The following is a 22,971-nucleotide window of genomic DNA, read 5'->3' as shown; positions in this document are numbered from 1 at the left end:
GTTTTCTTTGCATCTGCCTTGGTGTGGTTATGCTATCCGTTGTCAGGCTCCACAAGGGCCCATGGTTTGGACAATGCACTCATGAATTTCACTATAAAACATAATACTCTGTGCTGTACTGATGTCAATTCGGGTATCTTTTTAGGGCTTTCATCACGTTTAACACGTAAATCCTTTTGTATTGGTCATTATATTAACTGTCCTGCTTTGTCTGGATTGCTGTGGGTAAAAATAATTGATAACAATAAAGAGATCGTTTTCCGTTCAAGCATTTAGTTTTGTTGTTTATAATAGGCCTACACAACTCATTGTTCCTAGACAGTATTATTGTATTTTACTTTTCAGTTGTTTTTCTGTTGCTTTAAAAAGAACATTTACTCAAATCAACTCTGAATGCCATAATTAAATGTCTGCTTTTAATTTGACATTGTATTTCTTGTTTTGTTTCATTACCCAGTTACATCGAAAATCAAGCCGACCTGGAGAACATTACAGAAGTAGACCTTGCCAATTATAGAGAGTTGAAGAATCTGTGAGTAACCTTGCATAATTTGTAATATGTACAGTATTTTTCTAAAGCTGTATGATAATGTGTTTGTAGATGTCTGTTTGTATTACTGCATGACATGTATATATATGCAAAATGTTCTACAATACACCTAGCAGTTGATCTGATTGACTTGGCTTTAAATGTTTGGTTGGTCCTGTCATTGAGTGAGTGGTCTTCTCTACACTCCACCTTGTAGTACATAATCCCTCCCTATTCATCCTCTCCAATGTGCCCTCTACCTTGTTATAGCAATCTGCAGTACAAAACTTTACAACTCAACATTTCATTCCCTTTATGGCTCTTTCAATCAAGGGGGTAAAAACCTCCTGTGTTGCACATTAGCCATTATTCTGCACTATAACCTGCAGTCCTGTACAGTCATTTCATTTCAATCCTTCTTCTGAGTACCTTACCACTACCGTATTCAAAGAAAGGAAATGGTCTGGCGCTAACTAATACAGCTAATACAGACTGGTCAATATACACACTATGGGTTTACTGTAGCTAATTAGTAGCATAATCAGTGATTCACACTTCCTGTTCTGTCTTTTGTTTGTCTGTCGTGTTTCTACCCCCCAGCACGGTCACGTTCTGCAGGCTGGCGTACATCTCGGCAAATGCTTTCGCACACAACCTCAAGCTCCAATATGTGTAAGTGTCCTTGGTTTTACAGAGGGATTGTCTTTCCTTGTCATGTCTCGACCCATGCTTGGGTCAGGCTCTTTGTTGCTGTCAATTAAGGGGAAGCCTCCCGAGCCTTGAGATCTTGAGCTTATTATTCAGCAGAGGTCACTGCAAAAATATAACAATTGCATAACAATAGATTTCTGCTGAAATACAGATTGAAACGACTGAAATGTAAGAATAATTAATTTGATACCATTTTATTCAACAATGACACTGTGTAAGTTATTAAGGCCTTGGTGTAGTATCAGAGGCTCAACAGTAGTGGGTCATGCGGGGACAGATTCTTACCTCTTTAACAGTGTGTTACATTTGTTTTACAAGAAACCTGCCATTTTAATTTCAAGTTAAAAGGATTGGGTTGATACAATGTAGACCAACCTGTTTTTACAAATGTAGTCACTATCAATGCACCAGCTATGGGACCACTTTTAGCATATTGAAATGACTTGGATTCCTCTTGTTAGAACGTTTGAATCAACTATATTAGAAAAACAAACACTGATGGGTGAATTGTAGATTATTTTTCTGATGTTTGTGTTTCTAACTCTGTGATCCAAACTTTCCCACAAATGGAATCCTTCAACGACCTTCTAAAGACACACCGTACAGCACACTGAAAAAGAACAACTACAAACTAACATTAGTGTTGCCCATATGTAGTGTTGGGGTGTAGTGAACTACACATTGTTCAACTAGTAATTGAACTACATTTAGCAGTAACTGGGTTGTTGTTTAACTAAATTCAGATCTTGGTAGTGTCTTCAGTAGTCAATGCCATTTGAATCATGAAGTGGGGCAGCTAACTACTGGAACTACACACAACTTTTTTGGGCGAAAATAAAACAAAATATGGGTGAAGTAGGCAAGAATGTCCTTACTCTTTCATCATCAGACCTGCCTAATTCTCACTTACAACATTGTTTTAGTTTTTAACAGGATAACAACTAAAACTGTGGTTGGTAATATAAGCCCTTAATTCTGTTAACATCTGACCCCAGAGTGAACCGTTCTTGCAATTTGTAGTCTATGACATTTCCGACTTAGATATGTTAATTTCCACACAAAGTAGTTTGGATGTAGTGAACTACTTTTTCAAAGTAACTTTAGTTAAGCAAACTATGTTTCTCTTAACAGTAGCTTAACTTCTTACAGTGTGAAGTAATTGGTAGCTTGGTAAACAATATTTTCAGAGTAGCTTCCCCAATACTGCCTGTATCCATGGCAATCATCTCTCCATCAGTAGCTGACCCTAATCTCCACCATCTTGTCCTCATCATCTTACTAAACGTGTGTGACATGTCCGATGTTGTTCATCTGAAAGACAGGCGGTTTGGGAGGAGGAGGGGGTGTAGTGGGAAGGGCTCTGAAAGGGGTTCAGGGTTGGTGGTGGGGTGGTGGTGGGGTGGGGGGTTCTGGCGAAATCGGAGAAGACTTCCACCAGTCACCATTTACTCGCTCATTTTGGTGGATTATCGACAACTGCTGCATAATAAATACACTCCACTAAGGGTCCATTATCGCTTAATCAATATTTCAAAGAGGGGGCTGTGGGGTGTAACAGATGTGTGTCACCCAAAACGGGTGAGAACATGGGGGGCTCTGATACTGTACCCCCTTCCTTGATCCTTAAGATATTTAAGCAATAAGGCCCGAGGAGGTGTGGTGTATGGCCAATATTCTACAGCTAAGGGTCGTTCGTACGCAAGACGCAACGCAACACGTGGTATATTGGCCATATATCACAAACCCCCGAGGTGCCTTACTGCTATTATAAACTGCTTACCAATGTAACTAACTACTACTCTGTTTTGTCATACCCATGGTATACGGTCTGATATACCATGGCTGTCAGCCAATCAGCGTTCAGAGCTTGAACCACCCAGTTTATAAATTAAGATGCTAGGAGCAGCTGCCATTCCCGGCCATCTTCCCTCCCCCTGTGGCCTGGGAGGAATCGAGCTGGTAATAGATAAGCCCCAATGGCTAACCCATCTGACATGAACTTTTGGGAGCAAGGAAAACAAATAATTTAACCCCTGCTGGCCCCCATTGGCCCTGCCAGAGTGAATATGTATCGGTTGCATGAGCGGGCTCCCCAGTGTGGTCTGCTGTCATCTTCTGAGAGGTTTTGTTTACACCCTCTGTCAGCACAGACGCATTTCAGAGCAGTCATGGTGATCTGCAGCACGTTTAAAGAGATACAATAGGGATACATAGGGGATAGCATATCTTAGCAGTGATATGCCTCAGAAATCCACTGCAAATCACCCGCAATATTTCATATTTTGGATCCAATTAATTAACCTCATACTCCTAATACACAGTATTTGATATGAGTAGAAACCTGTTCTCCTTTCTCCTCTTACAAGTACAAGCAGCAACATCAGGCTAATATAACTCGAGCACTCTAGTAGTGATCGATGGCCAAGTATAGCGCCCACCGTCTCAGAGAAGTGTTTGGGCTAATCACCTAAAGTACAGAACGGTGAGACAAGGTGCGCCAATGACGTTTGTGAATGTAGCACTTGATGTAAAAAGACTTGCCTGGGTAATTGAGCAGAGTACATTTGGAGGCACTAATGTGTCCACCCAGAGAGTAATTCTAAGTAGGTCTGCATTGTTCTGCAGTGAGTGAACATATCATGGGATTAGTTCAGTAGGATTTATTTCAACAACATAAACACACACATTTTACAAAACCATCTCTCCAGATGAATGTTTATTTACTTCACCCCCCCCCCAAAAAAAATATTATAGATAAGACAAAAAAAAGTATATTACAGACTTGATATTTTGTCCTCATTGTGGCAGCGTTTGAGAAAGCAACAGGTGTCAGACGCGCGGTAGAACAGAAACACTCATTTGAATAGATATAACAAAGACGTGTGTAAACATAACAAGCAGCCAGGCTGTAGTGACTGCTGATTGTTTGTGCGTGAATGTGAGGACTCTTGACACGTTGGACGTACAAAGACGAGCATATGGAGACAGTGCAAAAACAAAATGGCCTCTTTTGCTTTAAATATTGAGCTGTTTGCCGTGCAAAGACCATTCTTATGCAAAACTCAACATGGGTGAAACGAGGGTGGGGAATCAAATCAAATCAAATCCAATTTTATTTGTCACATACACATGGTTAGCAGATGTTAATGCGAGTGTAGCGAAATGCTTGTGCTTCTAGTTCCGACAATGCAGTAATAACCAACAAGTAATCTAGCTAACAATTCCAAAACTACTACCTTATAGACACAAGTGTAAGGGGATAAAGAATATGTACATAAAGATATATGAATGAGTGATGGTGCAGAGCGGCATAGGCAAGATACAGTAGATGGTATTGAGTACAGTATATACATATGAGATGAGTATGTAAACAAAGTGGCACAGTTAAAGTGGCTAGTGATACATGTATTACATAAAGATGCAGTAGATGATATAGAGTACAGTATATACGTATACATATGAGATTAATAATGTATGTAACATTATATTAGGTAGCATTGTTTAAAGTGGCTAGTGATATATTTTACATCATTTCCCATCAATTCCCATTGTCGTTCTGTAGCTCATAGGCATCAACAACAAATTATATAATACTGACCACCCATATTTAGAATGTTTTGCCATTTATATGCTGAATGTCCTGTTGGATATATTTATTATTATTATATTATTATTATTATCATAGGCTCAACAACAAATTATATAACTACTGTATTTAGATGTTTAGCCATTTATATGCTGAATGTCCTGTTCCATTTTCATCCCCCTCAATTGTGTCACACAGAAACCTGGCATCTAACTCCCTGGAGCATATCAGTTGGAAGGTGTTCCATTTTCATCCCCTGCTCAACCTGTGAGTAAAACACCCCCCAGAACACCACTTCTGTACTCTCTTCAACTAGTCAACCTGTGAGTAAAACACCCCCCAGAACACCACTTCTATACTCTCTTCAACTAGTCAACCTGTGAGTAAAACACCCCCCAGAACACCACTTCTATACTCTCTTCAACTAGTCAACCTGTGAGTAAAACACCCCCCAGAACACCACTTCTGTACTCTCTTCAACTAGTCAACCTGTGAGTAAAACACCCCCCAGAACACCACTTCTGTACTCTCTTCAACTAGTCAACCTGTGAGTAAAACACCCCCCAGAACACCACTTCTATACTCTCTTCAACTAGTCAACCTGTGAGTAAAACACCCCCCAGAACACCACTTCTATACTCTCTTCAACTAGTCAACCTGTGAGTAAAACACCCCCCAGAACACCACTTCTATACTCTCTTCAACTAGTCAACCTGTGAGTAAAACACCCCCCAGAACACCACTTCTGTACTCTCTTCAACTAGTCAACATGTGAGTAAAACACCCCCCAGAACACCACTTCTGTACTCTCTTCAACTAGTCAACCTGTGACTGAACTATCAACTCAAAGATGGTCACTTTGTATGAGCAAAATAGACCCATTCCACTCTGTTTTGGAACTGATTGCAGAGAAATTTTCAACACTTATTTCACTGATGAATTATTTTCTTTATTGAGTTTTTTCTCTCTATTCACTCTATTAATTCTAGAATGTTCTATTTGCTGTGTGCGTCTTTGATAATAATGACCTCGAATACTTTGTATAGACCTTTAGAAAGAACAAGAAGGTTACACAATTGAGAGAAAACTTTCGGACAAAAGAGACCGATTTTCTCTGTGTTCTCTTTCAGGGTTTTGAGGGACAACCCCCTTGAATGCTCCTGTGATATCCATTGGCTGCAGCAATGGCAGCTTAACGACCACAGTGACCTCGACAACCAACCGCTACAATGCTTCTCAAATGGCCATGCCCTACAGTTAGACTCCGTAGAGATGGAGAATTGCAGTGAGTTGAATTGATCGATTTTTTTACTCAGTTTCAAGATAAAAATGTGATTTTACTTTATTGTTACTAAGTAATATATGCATGAATAGCATATCCACGTATAGTTCAAACATTGTAGAAATAGTCTGACAAGGCTTTATTAGACTTAATTGCATTAGTGGCATTGCTGATTGGATTGCTATTAAACGTCATTATCAACATTTAGTACCCCAGGCCAAACCATAGAGTTTCCAACCCATTCTCGGTCCATTGTTTTGCAGCTGTACCGGATGTCGCCATTGTCCATGCCAACACCAAGGTCCAGGAGGGAGGCAACCTGACATTTGTATGTCAGGTGACAGGAGTGCCCATGCCTGTAGTGAGGTGGCGCACGAATAAACTGCTGTCTCGCTATACTGTACAGGTACTGAGTGATGATGTCACCTGGACATACTGATTGGGGAAAACCAGCTAGATCAGTGTTTTTTCTGAGATATTGCACAATGCACTTTTTGTTCCCCTTAATATGCCTAACATATGTTCAACATATGTTTAAATACAAACTAGTAACAGGATCGGGGTCATATATGAAGGAATATTCACAACTAAAAATAAAATAGAATTATGGTGTGTTTAGGTTTCCTTATTGTGTACATTGTCATAATCATTCAGACTCTCCTTGCATCTCAGATGTCTCCATGATTGTTGTAAACTGTAATGTGTAGCTAAACCCATGTTGTCCTCTGCGTCTTGTTCCATCTGCAGGAGAGGTTCTGGGGCTCCACTTTGGAGCTGGAGTTGCAGCTGTGGAATATGTCATCAGAAGACAACCTGCACAACTTGACCTGTGAGGCAGAGAACCGGGCCGGGCCTGGGGAAGAGAAAGTGACGTTGGACATTGAATGTAAGTGCCAATGAACTATTAAAGCTGTCAGGGTGTTGAAAGCTGAAAGACTCAGTGAGAGCTGTCATACTACAATGAAAGCAGGGGAGGTAGAGGAAGAGAAAAATTGTGTCAATTTTCCTATCGCAGCAATGGTTATAGCCAGACATTCATTCCCCAGAATTAAATATTTTGTATTAATAATTGTGGCAAAAAATAAGCCCACCTTGTCACTTTGCTTTAATATGCCACAGGTCTTTCATTTCGATTATTACTGTTATCAGTTGTCACTCAATAATACACGACTACAGTAGGGATTTTAGCATGTAAATCTTGGTGGAGCAAACATTTATACTTTTTTTTATGCATACCAGCAAAGCCACTACATAACACAACACTAAACAATACATTAATTTCACTATAACGGTGACAAACGGTGCTCACAAACTGTTAGAGTCTTCTGTTCCAACAGCAGAGTTTTCTTTTCAGCACCATGGAGTGAATCCTTACCACCGCTACACCTGGCCATCAGCAGAGGCTTGTCTGGCAGCCAAACAGTTCATTCAGCCTCATAAGTGGATAAGAGCCCATCCATAATTTCGATAAAGACATTAACGAGCCAGCTAAGACGGACGTTGTCAATGTAACTATTTGTTCAACACTTTTGAAATGTAGAGGGACAGAATTCAGAACATGGGTAGTTCTTGGAGTATTCTCTCTGTACACCAATTCAGAACAGTAGGATAAATAAACGGGGCATATATATCTACAGTGCATTCGGAAAGTATTCAGACACCTTGACTTTTTCCACATTTTGTTATGTTACAGCCTTACTGGGGTGGCAGGTAGCCTAGTGGTTAGAGCTTTTGGCCAGTAACTGAAAGGATGCTGGATAGAATCCCTGAGCTGACAAGGTAAAAATCTGTCATTCTGTCCCTGAACAAGGCAGTTAACCCACTGTTCGTCATTGTAAATAAGAATTTGTTCCTAACTGACTTGTCTAGTTAAATTAAGGTTAAATAAAAAAATTACATTATTCTAAAAATGTATTTTACTCATCAATCTACACACAATACCCCATAATACCCCATAAGTAAAAACAGTTTTTTTGTTTACAGATTTATAAAAATAAAACAACTGAAATTTCACATTTACATAAGTATTCAGACCCTTTACTCAGTACATTGTTGTAGCACATTTGGCAGCGATTACAGCCTCAGGTCTTCTTGGGTATGACGCTACAAGCATTACACACCTGTATTTGGGGAGTTTCTCCCATTCTTCTCTGCAGATCTTCTGAAGCTCTGTCAGGTTAGATGGGGAGCGTCGCTGCACAGCTATTTTCAGGTCTTTCCAGAGATGTTCGATCGGGTTCAAGTCTGGGCTCTGGCTGGGTCACTCAAGGTCATTCAGAGACTTTTCCCGAAGCCACTCATGCGTTGTCTTGGCTGTGTGCTTAGGGTCATTGTCCTGTTGGAAGGTGAACCTTCGCCCCAATCTGAAGTCCTGACCGCTCTGGAACAGGTTTTCATCAAGGATCTCTCTGTACTTTGTCAAGGGGTCTGAATACCTTCTGAATGCACTGCATACAGTATTTATATATATATATATATATATATATATATATATAGTTGAAGTCGAAGTTTACATACACTTAGGTTGGAGTCATTAAAACTTTTTTCAACCACTCCACAAATTTCTTGTTAACAAACTATAGTTTTGGCAAGTCGGTTAGGACATCTACTTTGTGCATGACACAAGTAATTTTTCATTTAAACAGCTTGGAAAATTACAGGAAATTATGTCAAAGCTTTAGAAGCTTTTGATAGGCTAATTGACATAATTTGAGTCAGTTGGAGGTGTACCTGTGGATGTATTTCAAGGCCTACCTTCAAACTCAGTGCCTCTTTGCTTGACATCATGGGAAAACCTCAGAAGAAAATTGTAGACCTCCACAAGTCTGGTTCATCCTTGGGAGCAATTTACAAGCGCCTGAAGGTACCACGTTCATCTGTACAAACAATAGTACGCAAGTATAAACACCATGGGACCACGCAGCCGTCATACCGCTCAGGAAGGAGACGCATTCTGTCTCCTAGAGATGAACGTACTTTGATGCGAAAAGTGCAATCAATCCCAAAACAACAGCAAAGGACCCTGTGAAGATGCTGGAGGAAACAGGTACAAAGTATCTATATGCACAGTAAAACGAGCAAGGAAGAAGCCACTGCTCCAAAACCACCATAAAAAAGCCAGACTATGGGGACAAAGATCGTACTTTTTGGAGAAATATCCTCTGGTCTGATGAAACAAAAATAGAACTGTTTGGCCATAATGACCATCGTTATGTTTGGAGAAAAAAGGGGAGTCTTGCAAGCCGAAGAACACAATCCCAATCGGGAAGCACGGGGGTGGCAGCATCATGTTGTAGGGGTGCTTTGCTGCAGGTGGGACTGGTGCACTTCACAAAATAGATGGCATCATGAGGGAGGAGATTTATGTGGATATATTGAAGCAACATCTCAAGACATCTGTCAGAAAGTTAAATCTTGGTTGCAAATGGGTCTTCCAAATGGACAATGACCCCAAGCATACTTCCAAAGTTGTGGCAAAATGGCTTAAGGACAACAAAGTCAAGGTATTGGAGTGGCCATCACAAAGCCCTGACCTCAGTCCTATAGAAGATTTGTGGGCAGAACTGAAAAAGTGTGTGCGAGCAAGAAGGCCTACAAACCTGTAAGCTCTGTCAGGAGGAATGGGCCAAAATTCACCCAATTCATTGTGGGAAGCTTGTGGAAGGCTACCCGAAACGTTTGACCCAAGTTAAACACGTTTAAGGCAATGCTACCAAATACTAATTGAGTATATGTAAACTTCTGACCCACTAGAAATGTGGTGAAAGAAATATAAGCTGAAATCAATCATTCTCTCTACTATTATTCTGACATTTCACATTCTTAGAATAAATTGGTGATCCTAACTGACCTAAAACAGATAATCTTTACTAGGATTAAATGTCAGGAATTGTGAAAACTGAGTTTAAATGTATTTGGCTAAGGTGTATGTAAACTTCCGAGTTCCAATATATATATATTTACAGTATCGATCAAACGTTTGGACACACCTACTCATTCAAGGGTTTTTCTTTATTTTTACTATTTTCTACATTTACATTACATTACATTTAAGTCATTTAGCAGACGCTCTTATCCAGAGCGACTTACAAATTCTACATTGCAGAATAATCGTGAAGACATCAGAACTATGAAATAACACATATGGAATCATGTAGTGACCAAAAAAGTGTTAAACAAATATACAAAATGTTTTAGATTTTAGATTCTTCAAAGTAGCCACCCTTTGCCTTGATGACAGCTTTGCACACTCTTGGCATTCTCTCAACCAGCTTCATGAGGAACGGATTTCAATTAACAGGAGTGCCTTGTAAAAAGTTCATATGTGGAATTTTTTTCCTTCTAAATGCGTTTGTACCAATCAGTTGTGTGTAACAAGGTAGGGGTGGTATACAGAAGATAGCCCTATTTGCTAAAAGACCAAGTCCATATTATGGCAGGAACAAGTCAAATAAGCAAAGAGAAATGACAGCCCATTTTTACTTTTAGACATGAAGGTCAGTCAATACGGAACATTTCAAGAACTTTGAAAGTTTCTTCAGGTGCAGTCGCAAAACCCATCAAGCGCTATGATGAAACTGTCTCTCATGAGGACCGCCATAGGAAGGGAAGACCCAGAGTTACCTCTGTTGCAGGCGATGAGTTCATTAGAGTTACAAATCTCAGAAATTGCAGCCAAATAAATGCTTCACAGAGTTCAAGTAACAGACACATCTCAACATCAGCTGTTCAGAGGAGACTGCGTGAATCAGGCCTTCATGGTCGAAGTGCGGCAAAGGATCCACTACTAAAGGACATCAATAAGAAGAGACTCGCATGGGCCAAGAAACACGAGCAATGGACAATAGACCGGTGGATATTTGAGATTTTTGGTTCCAACCGATGTATCTTTGTGAGCCGCAGAGTAGGTAAACGGATGATCTCCGCATGTGTGGTTCCCACCGTTAATCATGGATGAGGAGGTGTGATGGTGTGGGGGTGCTTTGCTGGTGACACTGTCTGTGATTTACTTAGAATTCAAGGCACACTTAACCAGCATGGCTACCACAGCATTCTGCAGCGATCCGCTTTCCCATCGTTTGGGAATATTATTTGTTTTTCAACAGGGCAATGACCCAACTCACCTCCAGGCTGTGTAAGGGCTATTGACCAAGGATAGGGATGGAGTTCTGCATCAGATGACCTGGCCTCCACAATCACCTGACCTCAATCCAATTGAGATGGTTTGGGATGAGTTGGACCGCAGAGTGAAGGAAAAGCAGCCAACAAGTGCTCAGCATATATGGGAATTCCTTCAAGACTGAAAGCCTGAAAGCATTCCAGGTGAAGCTGGTTCAGAAAATGCCAAGAGTGTGCAAAGCTGTCATCAAGGCAAAAGGTGGCTACTTTGAAGAATCTAAAATCTAAAATATATTTTGTATATTTGTTTAACACTTTTTTGTTTACTACATGATTCCATGTGTTTTTTCATAGTTTTGATGTCTCCACTATTATTCTACAATGTAGAAAATAGTAAAGAATAAAGAAAAACCCTTGAATGAGTAGGTGTGTCCAAACTTTTGACTGGTACTGTATATGTATATATTTTTAGCTAAACAGGTGGGACTCAAAACAGGTGACTCTGCCTCACCTGCCCTGAATGACGAGTCGCCACAGCATTAGTAATACATCACTGTAACGTTACATTGGTGATGCATTCTTTTTATAGTTGCATTTTTCTCATTTATCAACCCTACGCGGACAAAGACCCCAAACAGATGACAGAACAAAACAGACATCTGATTATAGAAGAGACATTATACTGTCAGAGACTGTGGTTTTGCATTAGCCCAGCTTCGCTACTGAAAAATATCTGAATTATTGCAAACTGTGATGCCACAGAAGAGAGTGTGTTGATACATTGGCAATACATTACAGTAAATATTGGCCAAACAATATCATTTCACCAACTCAATGATATTCATTGGAAAATAAATCCCAAAAAGAGTTGCAGCCAAATGCATGAGCATCGAGGGACAGTTAATGAATGTAGGGAGGAAAATGGGCTGATAAGCGTGGTAAGATTCGATAAGAGCCCCGGCTAATGGACTTCTCCCTCCTACTCCGGAACACAGTATTCATCCGGAGTGATTGGCAGCCTGTAAGTGCGTTAGCGCGGCTAATCTATCAACATCAGTCCCCCTGGTGGATGGACACTCATTAACCGCTAGCCTTTAATTACCCTTAATTAGCTCCCCGATCAGTGCGGTGTTTACAGCCAGGGCTCTGCTCTGTTGAGTGGCTGGTCTGACCACTTCCTGTGATTCAGGCGATTGGTGCTGCAAGGGCAGCATCCGTTCAGTAATATATATAAAATAAACTTGTTTGGGAAAAGGTTTTTCAAAATGAAAATATAGACCGATTAGAAGACTCAATCAAACAAATCGAATCTACGAAGAAAACGTTTAACGGTTAACAATAATTTATTATTTAATTTCATACAGAGTTCAACAAAACTCATATTGTGCTCTTTTCTAACTCACTATTAACTAAATTGGGGACATTAAGTCAAACCCGATGGATTGTGCTAATTGTGCTATTTCTTTGCCGTCCATGACTGTCTTTAGCATCTCTTTTCAGAGATATTCTCAAGAGGAAAGAGACAAATGCCTTGGTATCCCTTTAGCACAGTATTTTCTGCAGTAGGGTCATAGGTTAAGAGCAGTGGAATGGTCGGTGGAAATTGTCAGAGTGAGGGGTCTCTCTGCATCAGCATAGTCTTCGATCTAAAGAAGCCATTTCCTGAAGCTTCTTGTCGGCTCCGTGCTTCCAGGTAGCTCTTGTGGTTAGGGGCCCTAACAAAACCTGGATTCATTATTCATACCAGGTCAACAGGTTGACAGTGCAGATGGAGAACATTGATTCATGGAAACTCATAGGAGGAACCTATAGAGCACTTGGATGAGGCTGTACCTTCTATTGACCAACCAATAACTTTGTCTGAAACAGGTTGGATGTGGTAAACTGAAAATTCAGTACAAAGAGATACTTTACGTGTAGATAACTATGGTTATAGCTTAGTGGATAATTATTTCAGCTAAATGTGATCTCATTCTAATATCATGTGTAATGATTTACACACATTTATTGTCAACGATTTTGAGGGTATTGCTCACTGTACAGTAGGTTGACCAATGTTCTGAATTCAGAAATAGCCTTTGTTTCACCTTACCGCCTTACTCATTCACACATCCTAATGGACCACATCTCATGTCTTCCATCCAGTTCCATCCAAAATCATATTCCTGCACAACGCTGAGCAACAGCACCACTGGTGTTTCCCCTTTAAGGTGGATGGAAACCCTGAGCCATCCATCCGCTGGCTTTTCAACGGTTCCAACCTGACCGAGGGCCGTTACACTTACACACAGTTCATTCCCGACTCGAACGACGGCTCTGTGATGCACGGTTGTCTATTTCTCAACAAGCCCACCCACCTGAACAACGGCCTCTACACCATCATCGTGGGGAACAGACTGGGCGTGGACCAGGCCACGGCCACGGGGATGTTCATGGACAACCCCTTTGACCCCTTTGATCCTGAGGGCATCATCCCAGGTGATTGTCTGAAATTAAAGGTCATAGAATAACAATAATAATAGTAATTGAATAGGATCTCAATGATACTGACCCTCACTATTCACCAACTTGTGTTATGTTAGATACAGTCTCATGTGCTTGCATGTACAGTATGTACTGTATACTTAGTCTAAATTTGTCATCCTCTCCTTTTCTTCATGCCAGTCCTTGAAGAAAGTGATCCACGTAAGCCTTTTGAGTGTTATTTTAACAGTGATTATTACCTTGTAGAAACAGATAACCTTCTAAACTGTACCTAACGAGAACAAAAAATACTTATTACAGGTAGTAGAGTGTAAATTACCCAGGATTTTGCTTTCAGATACTCCACGTATCCTCCCCCAACATTTTTTTTTATACACTGTGTCAGTGTCTTGCATACTTTATATGTGGTTATCAAGGTGATTTGTGAGTAACGATCCATCATTAATGATTCCTTTTCTGCTCCCTCCAGTTCCCACCAACAAATCTAATGAGGATGTCACTGAGAACACGGAGAGCAGAGTGTTTGGGGTGAGACACCATTCAATGGGTCTGAACCATAGTAATAATATAACACACAGTATGGAATGCGAATGTTTTAGCAAATGTCTGTTATGCTATGCTAAGCTATGTTGATGCTAATTATGTTTCTGTGCAGGTGTCAGTGGCAGTGGGTTTGGCTGTGTTTGCTTGCGCCTTCCTCCTTATGATGGTACTGGTCATCAACAAGTGCGGCCAGCAGTCCAAGTTTGGTATTCACCGTAAGTGACACACTCTACTATGCAATGTGTTTCAAATACCACAGTAGTGTCTGTCGGTTGTCATTTTGAACAAGGTATAGTCTCCTTTACTCAGAGGGTAAGCAACACGTTACTTGGGATTTCATAGAAGACAGGTACGAAACAACCTGAGATGGGTTAGCTGTTCTCAAAACACCTCAGTTGGTAGAAAGTGAAGGGTTGAGACTAAATTCTGACACTTCCCTGTCTGGATAATTCAATACGAGACAACCCCAGGAGAATATGACATTTTGACAACGGTAAAGACTCTGAAAGCGCATATCCATTCCAAACTGAAATAATCAAAAGCCAGCATCAATGCCAACTCATTTATTACATTATCACATTGGAATTGCCAATAGTTCCGCAGAAAGCATTGTATTCCTTTCTAAAAGTAATTCACATTAGGCCAGGCAAAATAGGGTTTCCGCCAGGCTGTAACTTTGCACACTATCAGCCCAACAGCTGGGTTAGAGTGCCTTAATTACAGCAGTGAACGGCGTCAAGAGCCCCTAGCAGCAGCGTTGGCCATTAAAGAAGACTGATGGAGACCAGCTCATGTAGGCGTGATAGGTCCTCTCGGACCCACCCCCCAGAAAGTGCCTAAGTGGGTCTGATTGCCTAAGTGGGCCCCCCTCCTGGCCAACTCGTTTCCCCTCGCTTGCTGCCATCCACCATTTTCTATCAGGGGCTCTGGGGGTTCTGTGGTTTCCCGTTGAGTGGGTTTTACGATTGTTAATACTGTCTGCAGAAAATACAGTAGTTGCTTACTGCTCCGACGTCCACTTCCAACATTTGAACAATGCATCCATAAATTGCTGGAAAATAAATGAATGTATCACATTCAGGTCTCTCTCTCTTTCTCCAGGTTCATCTGTCTTGGGAACAGAGGATGATCTTGCTGTGTCACTGCGTTTCATGAACTTTGGGACCAGCCCTCCTTCCTCTGACGACTCTGGCATGTCCAGCTTTGTGGAGAACCCCCAGTACTTCTGTGGCATCTTCAAGGACAAAGACATGTGTGAGTGGAATTGGAATTACAACTAGGGACTCTGGATACGTGCTAACTTCATTATGATTGCATTTCATATCTACCATGTTTTTCCTAGATAAAGTTGGTAATGCAGTGATCTTACAATGTTTTATAAGGCCCAATGTTAAAAGCCTTTCTCTTTGTATGTGCAGGTGTGCAACACATCAAAAGACAGGATGTAGTTCTGAAGTGGGAATTGGGTGAGGGGGCGTTTGGCAAAGTCTACCTGGCAGAGTGTGCCAACCTCAGTCCGGACAGTGACAAAATGCTGGTGGCCATCAAGGTATGCATGAGATTCCATCCATGGCCACACTTTCAGAGGTGCATTACATGAAGTTTAGACCTCCTAAACATGATGATGTCATATCCTCCCGTGACTGTGTTTCTCTGTGGTCAGACTCTGAAGGATGCCAATGAGTCGACCCGGCAGGACTTCCAGAGAGAGGCTGAGCTGCTCACAGTGCTCCAGCACCAGAACATTGTTCGCTTCTATGGAGTGTGTACAGACGGAGAGCCACTGGCGATGGTGTTTGAATACATGAGACATGGAGACCTCAACCGCTTCCTCAGGTATGGAAAAGAAACAGAAACTCCTATTTAAATCCCCACAGGGATATCCTCATGGCCGCCCATGTTAACTTCTACTTATTAGCTTCAGCATGGTAACTATTTAGAAGCCGAGGGTTTTGTTCTAACATCTCTGCATCGTTGTGTCCACTGCTCTTCAGCAAAGCCACTTAATTGACCTTGATGAACCACACAAATGCAACTGTTTCTATGCCAGGCCACACATGTAGACACCATCGTCCTCGCTGCTCTACCTTGTTGTGTTCCCAAGGCAATAACCCAATTGGGGTGGACTACATGGACCAACAATGTGTTGGAGTGGTTAAGGACACTTAGTTGTGAGAGTACCAAATTATTTCTGTGATCTGGGATGACTGAATATGTGATTTTAGATGCATTTTGGATATCATATCATTGAAGATGTCCACGTCGACCGCAGAACTTCTTGTATCCTGTGTACACTCTGAAGTTATAAAGACAAGTCTGGTCCAACATGGATGCAGGAGATATGTTCACTGAGCACTCAGACAGAGCACCACGTTGATACTGCAGATGACCACTCATGCTGCACCTGGGACGTACTCTGAGACACCATTGAAACAGACATAGACAGTGTATGTCTGCCACTGCCAGGTGTCCAGTGGGGCCAGACTGGGAATGGAGACTCAATGCGCACACAGACACAGCCCACACTATCCAGATTCATGGATAGATGGAAATCACATTTCCAAGCAGACAGAATGGATGTGTGTCTCTTGGCCTATGAGGCAGCTGCTCGTCTACCCTACCACCTGCCTGTTAAACTAATAGTGATAGAATAGATAACTTCCTGCAAGTGACACATTTCTATTAGGATTGATGGACACATCGAGGAGCTTATTGGGAGTGAGCTACAAGTCAGAGTGGGTGGGGTGGATGCCATATTGAGAGAAACTGTGGAACGTTTGAAGAGTAAGGCTATCATGCATCTCGGAATCAAATTATTCCAAATGAATGCGAGGCGTATAACAAGCCTTATGTTTCCTATTAACCATTTGTTAAGTTGTTTTGTTATGGCTTGGTCTCTAGCTGACCGCCTCTATTACACTTAAAAGATCTCGTATACATCCAACATGTTCCATCTGCAGATTGCATGCAGTAATCATCCATCTGGTCACTGTATGTTGATATTGCATCACTAGGTTGGCGCAAAAGTTAATGCATCAAAGGACCAATCAGAAGCCTAAATTAATCTGGGAGAGCTGGGCCCATATCACAAAGCATCTCAGAGTAGGAGCGCTGATCCAAGATCAGGTCTTCCGGTCCATATATTCATTTTGATCTAAAAGGCTATGTGATCCTATATAAACACTACTCTGAGACTCTGTGAATACAGGTCCTGATGGATGTCAGCCAAAGTATGTCAGCCAAAGTATGTCATATGCCGTTCACCAAAAAGCCTGTAAAACTTGAAAGGTCGTGACCTCTGTCCACCAGGGTGCACGGTCCAGATGCCCATATCCTGGAGGAGGTGAAGATGCCCCCGTTGGGCCAGCTCACTCTTCCCCAGATGCTGCACATCGCCGCCCAGATCGCTTCGGGCATGGTCTACCTGGCCTCCCTTCACTTCGTGCACCGAGACCTGGCCACACGCAACTGCCTGGTGGGAGATATGGGAGAGGGTCTGATGGTCAAGATAGGAGACTTTGGCATGTCCCGGGACATCTACAGCACAGACTACTACAGGGTAAAGGTGGAAGTAGTGAAATACTTTTTTAGGGTGGGGATTTGTCATCTAACACGCCATTGTCATGTAACATTTACACAACAGAGTATATCCAACTCTATGTACAACAAAATACATCTTGATATTTTCAATGTATAGGCTTATCACATATGAAGTAGCATGGTACATCTCAATTGTCATATTAATTATAATTCCATGAATGTACAATTGAATGACCATTGACCTCACTCCTGTCAGGTGGGTGGGCGTACGATGCTTCCTATTCGCTGGATGCCTCCGGAGAGCATCATGTACAGGAAGTTCACCACAGAGAGTGATATCTGGAGCTTTGGAGTGGTCCTCTGGGAGATCTTCACCTATGGGAAACAGCCCTGGTACCAGCTCTCCAACAGTGAGGTAAGGAACTGGGCACTAGGTAGGAAGCAACATGGGGTGGCAGGTTGCCTGGTGGTTAGATAGTTGGGCCATTAACTGAAAGAATGGCGGTTCGAGTCCCTGAGCTGACAAGGGGAAGAATCTGTTGACGTGCCGTTGAGCAACGCTCATTTCTCCAGGTGCTGTTCATAATGACAGACTCTGGGTGTGACCCTACTCTCTAAAGGTGTCTCAGGGAGAGTGGGATATGCAAAAACACATTTCCAATTCAAATGTGAAATAGGACAAATATAAGCACCTACCTTTTTTTGTAAAAGGGGCATCTTTGTATTGGTGATCAAAACCTTCTAGATTCATAGTAATAATGAAGTAGCTATAACTCTGATATCTAGTTGAGTAATGGAACAGTGTCCAGGCAACGTGTAAATACTGTACCACATCATCATTCAGCCAGTGGATAGAGGGTGAAGTGTTTGATCATAGAAGGAGACTAGAGCACTAGGATTTCCCGTCTGCTATACAGCCAATCAATGACTTCATAGTAATCATGGCGGACCCAGTCCAACCCTTTTAGGTTGCACCCCAAGAAGTGGACTCTGTCCTGACCGCAACACACCATTATGGCCTAGAACTCTCTTTCCTTTCAAGTGGAGGGTAGATCAATTTTCCCGTCTACTCAATTCTAATCTCATTGGCTCTCATCTTTGCCCAGGGCCAATGACGTTTAACCTTGTTAACCTAATCCTTCCCCGCCAATGATGGACATGTGTAATTATCATGTCGTCTAATTAGGGAAGGCAGGGATAAATCATCCCAAACACTCCATCTAGGTCTGAGATAAGGAGACGGGTGGCCATCTTGGAAAGTCACTATACATTTTTGTGCACTTATGAAGATGCACACAATGTTCTGAGAACCTTATATTTCTAAGAGCTCGGTAAGAGCGTGGTTGTCCTATGGTTATTATGCATACAACCTTCTCACAACTTTGTGGGAATGGGTTAGGATAGTTGCTTTGAAACATTCTCAGCACTTTTAAGAAACTTTACAAAAAAACATGATTTTCTTGGTGTTTCATTACTTTGACAGAACGTTTCCTAAAAGTTATAAACTAAAATGACAAAAATGTACAGCTTTGTATAAGTAAAAAAACATGGCATGCAGCTCCATCCTGGTAGTGCAGTAGACGAATTCCATGGCTGAAGAACAGAAGATCATAGGTTTGAATCTCACTGACGCTGTGCCACAATAAAAAATACACATGTTTACATAATTAATGCCTAAGCAAATCCTATCTGTGCTTGGAGTTTCAAAACAATGATTCTAAGCTAGCAGTGTTATCAGAATGCGATTTAATTACCATCAAATAACCTATAATTTCCATTCTGAGAATGTTAATAAAAGAGGAAAACATTCAGGGAACTATAGTAAAACGTTTTCAGAACCTACAAATATCGTTTAAAAAACGTTCTGCTTTACTGGTCAGGAAATGTGTGGCTTCGTTCCCAGAACCAATGGGAAACCAAAAACGTACGTTCCCACAACTTCCAAGGACCCAAATGTGCTAGCTGGGCATTATAGTATCATGAGGTTCAGTGCTGACAGGTCTCTTCAGTTCATTGGATTAGGTTAGGGATATTGAACTCTTTAAAAGGGTTAAGTTGCTGGCTCTTTGTGTGATGTGGGGCCAAGGGCAGTCCTTGAATGGGAATAGGCATAGTGCAATTCAGTTCTTGACAGTGATAAATGCATCGAGCCATGCCAAGTGTAAGAATGTGTCAATTTGACAATTTTTCTGATGAATACCATTCCATTCTTTTGAAAGATCACCAGCTTATTAGAGGCAACATCTTTCGTTCTCACAGAACGTTCTCCAGAATTGTGCAGAAGTTGTCGACTCATCTTGACAACTCCACTTATTGTTCTTATCCAAGTGTCTTCACCTTAAGCTCTCTAGCGTAGCTTGAGCTTGTCTGGTCAAATGAATGAAAAGTGACAATCATGAAAACATTCAAACCCTGAGGTAATAGCCACAAATAAAGAGGCATTGCAAAAACTTGGAGTTACTGAAGCTAGCAGACCTTTTAATTCTAACCCCCTCCCTCTGCCTCTATTTGCACCCCCACAGGCTATCGAGTGCATTACACAGGGCCGGGAGCTGGAGAGACCACGCACTTGCCCCAAAGAGGTGCACGGCCTGATGCAGGGCTGCTGGCAAAGGGAGCCCCAGCAGAGGCTGGTCATCAAGGACATCCACAGCCGCCTCCTTGCCCTTGTCAAGAGCCCCCCTATCTACCTGGACATCCTGGGGTAGAGGTTGGGAGGTCTGGGGCTGGGGCAGTGTCCAGGCAAGGGGAAGTAGGGGAACTTACGATCAGAGATGACGGGTATTGGGAAGGGGTGGGAGTTAGGTAATGGACTGTGCGATGGCCATCCTGAACCTAAGCATTGCCGTCATTTACCTCTATTGGTCTTAAACACACCGACACCCCCTCTGATTGGATATTTGCTCAGGCCAAACTTAGCAAGGATCTAGTCTGATCGGTACCATTGGGTTGGGAAGGGAGTAGGGTGAAGTTTCCCCTAGATGCTGATATTGGGTATTTTTGGGCCACTAATGGTTACAGATCGGAGTGGGGGAGGGGAAGCTGATCCCAGATCTGTGCCTCAGAGAAACTTTAACCTGAAGCGATGGGAAGACAATGAAGATGGGGGTTACTTCCTACTTCCTGGCCACTGTTTTTTAACCCTAAAGCTGGACATACTGTACGGACACTGGCAACATCCATGCTGCTTCAGCTTTGCCTACTACCCCAACTCGCCTCGTCTCATGACGACCCAGCCCCAACTCTGTGTGCCGCTGACTAGGAGCGGGAGGAAAAGAATGAGCCAGCGAAGACCTGTCAAGTGTTTACTGTGAGTGTTTTATTGTGTGACTGAACGGGTGTTGTCCTGATGAAGGGTTTTGCATGATTGGAGGAATGCAGACTATACAGTGCCTTTGGGAAAGTATTCAGACCCCTTGACTTCTTCCGCATTTTGTTACGTTACAGCTTTATTCTAAAATTGATTAAATTGTTTTCCCCCTCATCAATCTACACACAATAGCCCATTTTTTTGGTGCAAATTTATTACAAATAAAAAACTGAAATAAACATTTGCATAAGTATTCAGACTCTTTACTCAGTACTCAGCACCTTTGGCAGCGATTACAGCATTGAGTCTTCTTTAGTGTGATGCTACAAGCATGGCACACCTGTATTTGGGGAGTTTCTCCCATTCATCTTTGCAGATCCTCTCAAGCTTTGTCAGGTTGGATGGGGAGCATTGCTGCACGGCTATTTTCAGGTCTCTCCAGAGATGTTCGATTGGGTTCAAGTCCGGGCTCACAAGGATATTCAGAGACTTGTTCCGAAGTCTTGGCTGTGTGCTTAGGGTCGTTGTCCTGTTGGAAGGTGAACCTTTGCTCCAGTCTGAGGTCCTGAGCGCTCTGGAGCAGGTTTTCATCAAGGATCCCATTGTACTTTACTCCGTTCATCTTTGCCTCGATCCTGACTAGTCTCCCAAGTCCCTGCCACTGAAAAACATCCCCACAGCAGGATGCTGCCACCACCACCATGCTTCACCATTGGGATGGTGCCAGGTTTCCTCCATATGTGATGCTTGGCATTCAGGACAAAGAGTTCAATCTTGGTTTCATCAGACCAGATAATATTGTTTGTCATGTTCTGAGAGTCCTTTAGGTACCTTTTGGCAAACTCCAAGGGGGCTGTCATGTGCCTTTTACTGAAGAGTGGCTTCTATCTGGCCACTCTACCATAAAGGCCTGATTGGTGGAGTGCTGTAGAGATGGTTGTACTTCTGGAAGGTTCTTCCATCTCCACATAGGAACTCTTGAGCTCCGTCAGAGTGACCATTGGGTTTTTGGTCACCTCCCTGACCAAGGCCCTTCTCCCTCGATTGCTCAGTTTGGCCTGGCGGCCAGCTCTAGGAAGAGCCTTGGTGGTTCCAAACTTCTTCCATTTAAGAATGATGGAGGCCACTGTGTTCTTAGGGACCTTCAATGCTGTATAAATGTTTTGGTACCCTTCCCCAGATCTGTGCCTCAACAAAATCCTGTCTCTGAGTTCTACGGACAATTCCTTCAGCTTCATGGCTTGGTTTTTTCTCTGACATTCATTGTCAACTGTGGGACCTTATATAGACAGGTGTGTGCCTTTCCAAATCATGTCCAATCAATTGAATTTACCACAGGTGGACTCCAATCAAGTTGTAGAAACATCTCAAGAATGTTCAATGGAAACCAGATGCACCTGAGCTCAATTTCGAGTCTCATAGCAAAGGACCTGAAAGGACTTATGTAAAAAACAGGCTTCTGTTTTTATACTTTAAAACATTTGCTAAAATGTAAAAAGAATATATACAAACATTTAAAAAAAAATGTTTGTCATTGTGGGGTATTGTGTGTAGACTGCTGAGGATTTTTATTTATTTAATCCATTTTAGAATAAGGCTGTAATGTAACAAAATGTGGAAAAAGTCAAGGGGCCTGAATACTTTCTGCGATTAACTGTTGCCTGAGAATATGGAAAAGTTGAATTACTTTAGTGAAGTTTAAAGGGGCTTAGTGATTTTCAAGCCCGAAAATACTTTTCATAGGTGCAATTTCAAACATCTACAATTTTGATAATAACAGCTTTACCATTATGTTCAAGATGTATTGGAACAGTAAGACGCCATCTTTCCATTTTCAAGCTGTGTGATATAATCAGCAGGAGTGAAAA

At 41.9% G+C, this 22,971-nt stretch overlaps 1 protein-coding gene across 1 annotated transcript in view; it reads left to right on the top strand.

The window, feature by feature from the left end:
- LOC118364403 (high affinity nerve growth factor receptor-like) overlaps positions 1-22,646 on the top strand; it is a 26,862-nt gene extending 4,216 nt beyond the window's left edge. The window contains exons 2-17 of the mRNA XM_052489560.1: positions 458-532; positions 1,130-1,201; positions 5,025-5,093; positions 5,957-6,111; positions 6,372-6,514; positions 6,856-6,994; positions 13,372-13,704; positions 13,891-13,911; positions 14,180-14,238; positions 14,366-14,468; positions 15,355-15,507; positions 15,672-15,802; positions 15,917-16,089; positions 17,563-17,812; positions 18,050-18,208; positions 20,316-22,646. Coding sequence (XP_052345520.1) covers positions 458-532; positions 1,130-1,201; positions 5,025-5,093; positions 5,957-6,111; positions 6,372-6,514; positions 6,856-6,994; positions 13,372-13,704; positions 13,891-13,911; positions 14,180-14,238; positions 14,366-14,468; positions 15,355-15,507; positions 15,672-15,802; positions 15,917-16,089; positions 17,563-17,812; positions 18,050-18,208; positions 20,316-20,501 — 2,221 coding nt within the window. The 3' untranslated portion in view covers positions 20,502-22,646. The remainder of the gene's footprint in view (positions 1-457; positions 533-1,129; positions 1,202-5,024; positions 5,094-5,956; positions 6,112-6,371; positions 6,515-6,855; positions 6,995-13,371; positions 13,705-13,890; positions 13,912-14,179; positions 14,239-14,365; positions 14,469-15,354; positions 15,508-15,671; positions 15,803-15,916; positions 16,090-17,562; positions 17,813-18,049; positions 18,209-20,315) is intronic.
- Positions 22,647-22,971: the final 325 nt, after the last annotated feature.

This window comes from Oncorhynchus keta, chromosome 31 (genome assembly GCF_023373465.1).
Source record: "Oncorhynchus keta strain PuntledgeMale-10-30-2019 chromosome 31, Oket_V2, whole genome shotgun sequence".
NCBI lineage: Eukaryota > Metazoa > Chordata > Actinopteri > Salmoniformes > Salmonidae > Oncorhynchus > Oncorhynchus keta.
This window is presented reverse-complemented; position numbering and strand designations above follow the sequence as displayed.